Here is a 9054-nt window from a genome sequence, read left to right as displayed (position 1 = left end):
TTAACCATTACCTCCCATGCATTCATCCGTCCACATAGCTACATTATGACCATTCCAAAGATGCATCTTATCTGATCTCCCCTTCATACTGCTTTAATCTTTCCTAATTTTTTCAATTGCATTCATGTCTTTCATTACTTATAGGAAATACTGATTAAACCTATCTGACATTAACTATTCCTCTAAACTTGTCTGTACTAACCTCCAGCGGTATTATGATGCAGTGTTTAACCATTACTCTCATGTACTCATCCCTTCACATCTTCTAGGTACATTTCTGAATTGTCATCTAGGATGAATACTAAACACAAAATGATATCTGTTAAAAAGTAAATACGTAATATTCTCAATGAATTCAAAATTCAAATTCAACAAACTGCAACAAAAACTGTGTCATCTGAGGACAATGCAGCAAAACTTTAAGTTGTAACGTTCAAAAGTGGTGCACAAAAGTCTTCAACAGAAAAAATGGCATCTAATGTTGAAAACTCTATTTATAAACATGTGTCTAGCTAAGAAAATATGCAATGTGATTCCTTTTGGCTGGACTGTGGAAAGCTAGATTACACAAAACAAAAAGTAATCTTGTCATTGAAGGAAGAACCAACAAAAATTTCAAAGTTACCATAAGGCTTGCAGCTTTAGTATATTGACATACAAATATTGCAAATTCACAGCCAGGAAATATATATATAATTCTATGAGAAAAAATGCACATTGGTATAGACGATAGATAAGCTAGATTACAAATATTATTGGTTTATGATTTTCAGATTGCAACCAATCTTCATGACTAGGCTGAAAGATACTCACAAGCAGCCTATCTACAGTAGAGTGTTCTGCATACAAAAATCTTATTCTTTCCCTTCTAAACATGTTTATGCATGCACCATAACAAAGTACTGAAAGCTTCACTGTAACATTATAAATTAAATATGCATATCTCTATGAATGATCTATGCAATAAATCATTCAGATCCCAAAAGCAGAAACACCTACAGTTCATCATTTTCTACCACCTTGAGACCCCAAGGCACATCTTCACAATGCCGTACATATGGAAAGACTTTTCCAGTATCTATACCTTTCTTTGCTTGACAATCGTAAAATGGAGGTGCATGAAAGCAAGGCTCCATTGACATGACTTCACGACATGGTGGATCTGGAACAGTGTCATTCTCAGGCTTAAACATAATCAGAGGTTTTATGCCTGCAAGACCTTGAGCTACATATCCAAAAGTGGACCATGGGCTTATTATAAGCACATCACAAAGAGAAAGAAGATACATTTCTGCCCATGCCTTCATACTGTGAGATTGATTTTCAGTGTGCTGCCATTCTTCATGACTAGGCTGAAAGACACTCACAATCTGTCCATCTATGGTAGGGTGTTCCCAATACAAGTCTCTGATTCTTTCATAGTACCCAGAACTTAGAGAGGTTACTAAGACTGCATTAGGCTTCTTTACAAATCCATTTTCATATGCAGGTTCGAGGAATTCATCACTATGAGATATGTCGGGTAGAATTTTATTCTTCTGACTACAAGCCAAAACCTGATCTGTTATATGCGGGAAGTACCCGGGATCATATGTTCTGATCTGCAGACCTATCCTTTGTTCAGCATGAGCCAGATAAGCTTGATAGAATCTAGTAATCAAGCCCCAGACTGGATTAGTAGGGTGCAATAGGTACCTACCTAAATGATGAAAAATAGAATCTCTTTGAGGAAATAAATGGTGCAATTCCTCATTGAATGAGGGTAGCAGGTAGAGAGAGGGGACAAAATAGTTATTGGACCTTAGAAACAACCATGGTATATGCTTCAGAAATTGCTGCTCTCTCTCACAAAAGAATAATTTATCATGGAAATCATAATTGTGGGTTAGATGAAGATAAACATGATGTGGAAGATTTCTTTGGGTACCATTTTCATAAAGCTCAACAATGCTATTGTTAAGAAGATGCCCATATCTCTGGGTTGATGTTTCATTTAAAGGTTGCAGCCAAGCCATGGGAAAACTTGGAGGTAGAAACCATGAAGTATTAGGGAATGGCTCACAAAAAAGATCGGTCATATCTACACCTCTGTCTATAAGAAGCACCCTATTGGTTAGGAGGGCATAAAGAAATGTAGCAGCTATTGTCACTATCCTATTGCCTAGTCCACTGTATGAAACCCACACAACATATTGGCAGTCTGTGTCTGCTAGTGTTTTTCCAGACTTAAGATTGTCCAAAGTTCTCTTAAAAAATTCAGTATTGGGGCCACATTTCCTATGGAGTGCTTCATAGTTCCGAAGCTTCTCTAGCAAATAGTCTGATGGCTTATATTTGGATGCTTTTCGATAGCGATACACCTGATCCCTGCTCTTGCAACTCCTTGAACTGAAACCAACAGCAAGCAAACCATCTAATGATGGATCCATATTCTGAGCACTCTCCCGAGAAGAGCTATCATTCAACCCTGTAAGATGAAAATTTCCTTATGATTAAAAATAAAGTACAAGGCCTAAAGCTTTAAAATGCCTTAACATTGAAAACTGAACTGAAAAAAATGTGCCTATCAAACTAACGAACAGGTACAGCCATTCTAATTTCTAACTAAATATAAAATGCCCTTCCACAATTTTCTCATTTAATGTTAGCAATAATATGAAATTTGGTGCAATCACCAAAGAATGAAAGATGTGCACAATAAAGAGTCCTTTACATTATGACCGTGTGAAGGAGAAGAGCTGAAAGCCAAGTTGTATGTTGTAAGAGGGGCTATAAGTTCAAACTTCAAATGCCATTAAGTACAATCCTATTAGTAATATCCTATTGACTACCAGGACTACTGCAGAATAGGATTGCTCATATGCATATTTCAAAGTAGATATACAAAAACCATATGGATGAACAAAATAGCTACAGGGATCTAGTGATAATACCTTGGTTCATTGCTGTGCTGTCTTGAATGTCCTCTTCTAAAGCCAACACTTGAATTTCTTTTTTCTGCTCTTCATCTAATTCAGTTTCTTCACTTTGAGTCCCCATGCCATCTGCTGCCTTGACAGAGCGAGCTACATTGTACTGCATTTTTGATATCTGAGAAGGTCCTGATGGGGAATCTTGAGAAACAACATTGTAGCTCAATGTAACAAGAGCTGGTAACACAAGGAAGCAAACAAAGGAAATGCACAACAATCTAGTGAAATTCAATCCTGACTTCTTCTCCATGATTCGAGTACTGGGAGCATCTGAATCTTCAACTATGACTGAAGCAAAGTGGCGCCTGGACCTAGCCATATCCATAACTGCTTTGAATCTAAGCTAATTGTTTCCATACATAATCATTTACTCTCAAAATATTTCGTTCTTTGCAAAACTCCAGCCCAACACACCCTTCAAGCATAAAAAATTTGTGCCATCTAGAATCAAAATACCAGTTCACCTACTCGATGCTACTGTCAAAATTCCCTGAAGCTTTTAACATCTGAAGATTCATAAACTGCAGAAGTTATCTGCACTCAGATGGGTTTTCCATGTCTCAGCTTAATGCTCTGCTCTGCTCTGAAGAGATGTAAAATCAAACAATAAATAAAGTAATCAATTTTCAGCTAAAATCAAATCTTAATGTTTGCAAAACAATCCACACTCCGTACAGCACAACAGACAGTAGCTCATTAGAAGAGTGCATCGGCTTGCTAACAGGTTGTCTCAAGTTGGAGTCCTCACTGCTCATAGGAAATTTACACTTCGAAATGATAAAGATTTAGATTGAACAAAGCAAACTTCAGCTACTATAATACAAAGCTAAAAGATTCCAATTCAACAAAGCAAGATCCAGCAACTATCCTTTAAACTACAAGATTCTGATTTAAGAAAGCAAGCTCCAGGTATTTTCATATAAGCTAAATAAAATAGATTCGAAGAAGAAAGCTTCAGCTACCATCATACGAGTTCAATGCTTCAGATTCGACAAAGCAAGCTCCACCTACTATATACGAGCTCAAATATGCCTAAAATTTAAAAGTAGATACATTGAAAGTTAACCAAGGAGGTCGTTCGTTCGATCCCGGCTAGTACATAGAAAACAAGCCTTCACAAAGACAGAAAGATCTGACGAAGTGAGTTTCAGGGACTAACATTACAGGTAACTTGAATATATTTAAACAATTCTGTGGACAGCCAAGAAGAAAAGTAAAATCAAACTTTTTGAGCACTTCAAGTGCAGCAAGTAAATTCATAACAAAATTAATCTAATCTGATAGTATGCTTAAAAATCACAAATTCAAAGTCATATAAAGTCATTATTTTACATCGCTACTTAAAATATTAAAAAATATTTTATCCAGATCGAACACTATAGCAGAGAAAGCATGTAACTCACCAAAATGTAATAAAATTCTCGTCCGATCAAGTCTAAACAGCCAAAAAATAATATACTCTAAACCCTAATATAAATTCCACCACTCGCATTTGTCATAGCAATCGTGAACCCTAGTGATTTAAGAACTTGAATAATGCGAACAAAGGAATGGATTTTTCACATACCTCTATCGGGTGGCTAAAATTGTGAGTTCCACAGCTTCGAAGTCGAGTTCTGTTTGTTCGTTTTGAAGTGTGAATCGATCTGATGTCATCTTTTAAAATTCGACCTCAAAGATATTAAAATAGAGAATGCATGAGGTGCCGAATCCCGATTCGCAAGGGTTTGGGAACAGTTCCTTTTGGGAAAACAAAAATTGGGGATATTGTTTAAAACGATAGAAAGGACACATACTAGGCTAGTTGAGCTTAAAATTTAACCAGATAGGTGGAGGACGCGCCATTTGTTCCACAGAGCGCAAATTATGCTGTACACAAAGGTTTTGGGAAACTAGATTCCATGAGTTTTGTTATAGATTTTGTAGATAAAAATAAGAAATTTTGTACACAGAAATTGTAATATATGTTTGGATCATGGTGGTATCATTATAATTTAAATTCTTATTTAAAGGTTATATATCAATTTTATCAAAAAAGGGCTTGTGTCAAAGGGTTGTAGCACAATTGGTTGGGCACAATTGGTAAGGATCATGGTATGATAACATTGCCATCCACCAAGGTTCAAACCCCTGGAGGCGTATTTGGGCCAGGTTTGACTCCTGGGTGACTTTGACAGAGATGCCAATATCTATGTATTCGGGTTGTTTCTATATATGCTACTTTAGTATGTTAGAAACACTAAATTAAAACAATCAAAAGCATTTGCATATTAATTTAACATAACTTCATGAGAGACAAAGTGAAGTCCTCAAATGAGAATATGAGCCATGGATAGACTCTCTCAATGAGGATGATCACTTGATATAGAGCTGTGTCTAATAGCTAAGAAGGTTTGATTATGTATGTATGCTCAAATGCTCAAATGGGCTTCAATGGAGGATTTTTGATAGATTTTGGTGAATGGATTTGATGTAAAAATGGCTTCTCAAAATGGCATTATGGCTTTACTTTCTAGATTGTGTTGTTTTTGCAAAAGGGAAGGATCTAATTTATAGGCAAGAGGCTTGAAGGATGGAGGGCTAAGATGGAAGGAAAGGAGAAAGCTTATGGAGGGCTCAGATTGAATGAGATGAGAGCACATGGATTGTGCTTCTTTACAGCGAATCAGAGAGTGACACATGCCACAGGGTGAAAGGATGGAGGAAAGGGCAAGGATGAGTCAACAAAGGAGGTTCAAAGGATAATATCCTCATAAAGACCCTTCATAAGTGTTTTGTAAGAGCATTGAAGGAGAGTGTAAGAGATATTTGAGGGTCATTTATGTTGGAGGGTGAGGAATTTTGACTTGGGTTGGATTAGGAAGGTTTTAAGCTTGCTTAGGATTGTGCAAATGATTAGAGGATGGATTAGGATGGTTTAGGATTAGCTTAGGGATAGACGAGTGGATGACAATAAATAAGGGTGGGTGAAGGAGGAGATATTTGTTAACTTTGGCTTGGGTTAGCAAGTCTTAACCTATGTTTAGGGAATGTGACAAGGTTAGGAGGGGATTAGGATTAGGATTAAAGATAAGGATTGACATCTTCTAGAAGAGTCTAGGCTTTGGATGAGGATGAAGACTTTCTAGAAGAGTCTAGAACTTCTTAGGATGAGGATAAAAAAAGTTTTTTAGAAAATAAATAAAGTTTTATTTATTTCAAGGGTTTTGGTTAAGGAGATATTTATTAAAACATTTTTAATAAACATGAGGATTAATATTTAATCGTAATTAAATATTTTGAGTTGGGATTAGGGGTAGGAAATGATGAGATTAGCCTTTAATCAAAATTTAAGAAGGATTAGAAGATTTTGGAAGAGTTTAGTGGTCTTAAAGAAATTGGCCAAGTTTTGGGCAAAAAATAAATTATTTATTTATTTTGAAATTTTTGGTCAATTTATTAAGTAAATAATTAATAAATAAGGAAATAATGTTTAAATAAGATTTAAAAAAATTTTAGAGGGATTCTTTAATTAAATATTTTTAATTAAGATAAAGGGATTTAATGGCATGAAAAATTAATTAATTAAATAATTAAATAATTAATTAATAAATGATGATGTCATCAGAAACTTTTTCAAAAAATAAAAATACTTTATTTTCTAAAAGATTTTAAGTGTCTACAGTTTCCATCAAAAAAAAAAAAAAGGCTTGTCAAATGATTAAGGGATTTTTAATTTTCTTTTAATGATATATGATGTTCAATTAAAAATCTATTAGGCTTATGAGGAAGAAAACACTTTAGTATATTATATGTATTATAAAATATTAAGAGATGTACTATTTAACTTGTCTTGCACTTCAAGGATGTTTGTCAAATGATTAAGGGATTTTTAATTTTCTTTTAATGATATTTGATGTTCAATTAAATATCTATTAGGTTTATGAGGAAGAAAACACTTTAGTATATTATATGTATTATAAAATATTAGGAGATATACTATTTAACTAGTCTTTTACTTCAAGAATGTGCAAGGGGTAAGCTAAGTTGATTAAGCAATTTTTTTATTTATTTTTAATGATATTTGATGTTTAATTAAAGATCTATTGAACTTATGAGGAAGAAAACACTTTAGTATATTATATGTATTATAAATATTAAGAGATATACTATTTAACTAGTCGTGCACTTCAAGGATGTGCAAGGGGTAAGCTAAGTTGATATGAAGAAAAAAATGCAAGTTTATATGAGATGAATGTCTCACACTTTACCAATGTGTTGTAGGCTCTTGCCTTGAGTAATCATCACAATTAGACGAATAAATCTACTAGATTAAAATTTTGTAGCTATAGATAGAAATATAAATAGTAAGATAAAGTATACAAGTGTACTAAACATAAAATTATATTATTTCATGTCTATATAAATGCATTAAAATGTTAACATAGGATAAATGAAAAAACATATTGAAGGATGTATTTTTTACTTTCTAACTACTATAAGTATATTGCTTTAATTTCATTAAAATAGTTTAGTTATATTTATTTTAAGCTTTGATTTTAATCATTCAATTACAAAATTTTAATTATTTAAATTTGATCTTCTTATTTATAAATAATTAATAAATATGTCAGTTAATATTCTTTATTTTTAGTTCTTGCCAAAGGTAGGAAACTAATGGAATTATTTGATTCTATATTAGTTACATAAATCTAAAAATTTGAGCATATACTAATGTTTGCAAAAGCTATATTAATTTGAATTTTTTTCTTGAAATTGGAAAATATAATTTTTTGAAAATTGTATTGGCCTATTATAAAAAAGACAATGAAAAAATTCAATTTTCTTGAACATAAATAAAAATATTTTCTAACAACTCTATTAATGAATGCATTAATTACAACTTTATCTTTTCCATATTCAAGTGACAAGTGGATTAACTTTTTTTAAAATAATCATTTTTATCTTCTACCTCACAAATTAATGTCAAATCAATATTAATTATCTCTATCTATTTTTCTTATAAGTTCAAATATAGATATTTTAATCAAATATAGAGTTAAATGTTTTATATTTCTTAATTTAAATACATTTATTATTTATAATAGTTTATGAAGAAGTCATATGAATTTATACAGTTAAATATCCTTTAAGTTGTATAATTTAGATATTTTAATCAAATATAGAGTTAAATATTTTACATTTCTTATTTTAAATATATTTATTATTAGTTTTACATTGATATTTATTTTTGTAATTTGTAAAGTGTTATTTCTTTAAGTTTACACTATATTTTACTAGTTATCTTACCAAGTTCAAATATAGAGTTAAATTGTTTTTATTTCTTATTATATATATATTCCTTCTAGTTTTACATTGTTGTTTATTTTTTACAATTGTAAAATGTTATTTTTTTAAAAGTTTATGCTATGTTTTATTAGTTAGTATTTTACAATTTTGCTGAATATTTTTAAATACCATCAATACTACCCCTCAAACTTACTATATATTTTGGTACTTTGATTTAAGTAATTAACAATTAATTATTTTTATTTAAGTAGCTGAAAAATTTTATCATCAACAAGTTTTTGTTAAAAATTGTAACTACTTAATTTCCCCTTCATGCAATACTACTTTTGTCAACCATAAAAACATGAAGGCAGGAACTTTGGTGCATGCGCCCCTTGTTTTATATAATTTGATGTGTTAATAATTGAGGGATTAATCATTAGATTGTATATTTATCTAATATTAATCAAAGAGAAAAGTAAAATAAATTAATACACGAACAAATCTAACAATTTCTAATGAATCTTGGACCATCAAACAAAATATAGTAGACTACTTTGCATCTTCGAGTTAATTGGCGAGTCCTTGAAAATCTAAAATATTTTTTCAAAATATTGCTCCTCTAGTACAACAGTAGTTGATATGCTTTTGGGGCTTTTCTTTGAGCTCCTTCACTTGTAAATATTTGGGCATTCCTTTCTTTAGACGGTTTGAAAAACACAATTTTTGGGAGAAGGTCATATCTAATATCTATAATAAGATCTAATCCTAGAAACATTAATGGCTAACCCTCCTTGGTAAAATCATGATGATT

The 9054-nt window shown here is 31.9% G+C and overlaps 1 protein-coding gene across 2 annotated transcripts; it reads right to left on the bottom strand.

Moving 5' to 3' along the window:
- Positions 1-696: 696 nt before the first annotated feature.
- LOC149536992 (galactoside 2-alpha-L-fucosyltransferase-like) lies at positions 697-4626 on the bottom strand. 2 transcript variants are annotated; one of them, XM_089806689.1, is made up of 3 exons: positions 4376-4626; positions 2934-3555; positions 697-2467 (listed from the first exon to the last, which is right to left on the bottom strand). In XM_089806689.1, exons 2-3 carry the CDS (start codon positions 3295-3297, stop codon positions 996-998), a joined length of 1836 nt encoding a protein of 611 aa, XP_089662815.1. In that variant the 5' UTR covers positions 3298-3555; positions 4376-4626; the 3' UTR covers positions 697-995. The 2 variants fall into 2 exon arrangements, with proteins under 2 accessions (XP_089662815.1, XP_089662814.1); XM_089806688.1 differs by having other exon boundaries at positions 4540-4626.
- Positions 4627-9054: the final 4428 nt, after the last annotated feature.

This window comes from Cupressus sempervirens, chromosome 10 (genome assembly GCF_028749045.1).
Source record: "Cupressus sempervirens isolate cs-2001-9-10 chromosome 10, ASM2874904v1, whole genome shotgun sequence".
Classification (NCBI taxonomy): domain Eukaryota; kingdom Viridiplantae; phylum Streptophyta; class Pinopsida; order Cupressales; family Cupressaceae; genus Cupressus; species Cupressus sempervirens.
This window is presented reverse-complemented; position numbering and strand designations above follow the sequence as displayed.

Coding starts and splice junctions, on each gene's coding strand:
- LOC149536992 (XM_089806689.1), bottom strand. CDS start 3,297: ATGGATATGGCTAGGTCCAGGCGCCACTTTGCTTCAGTCATAGTTGAA. Junction 2,468..2,933: donor CAGCACAGCAATGAACCAAG/GTATTATCACTA, acceptor TTCATCTTACAG/GGTTGAATGATAGCTCTTCT.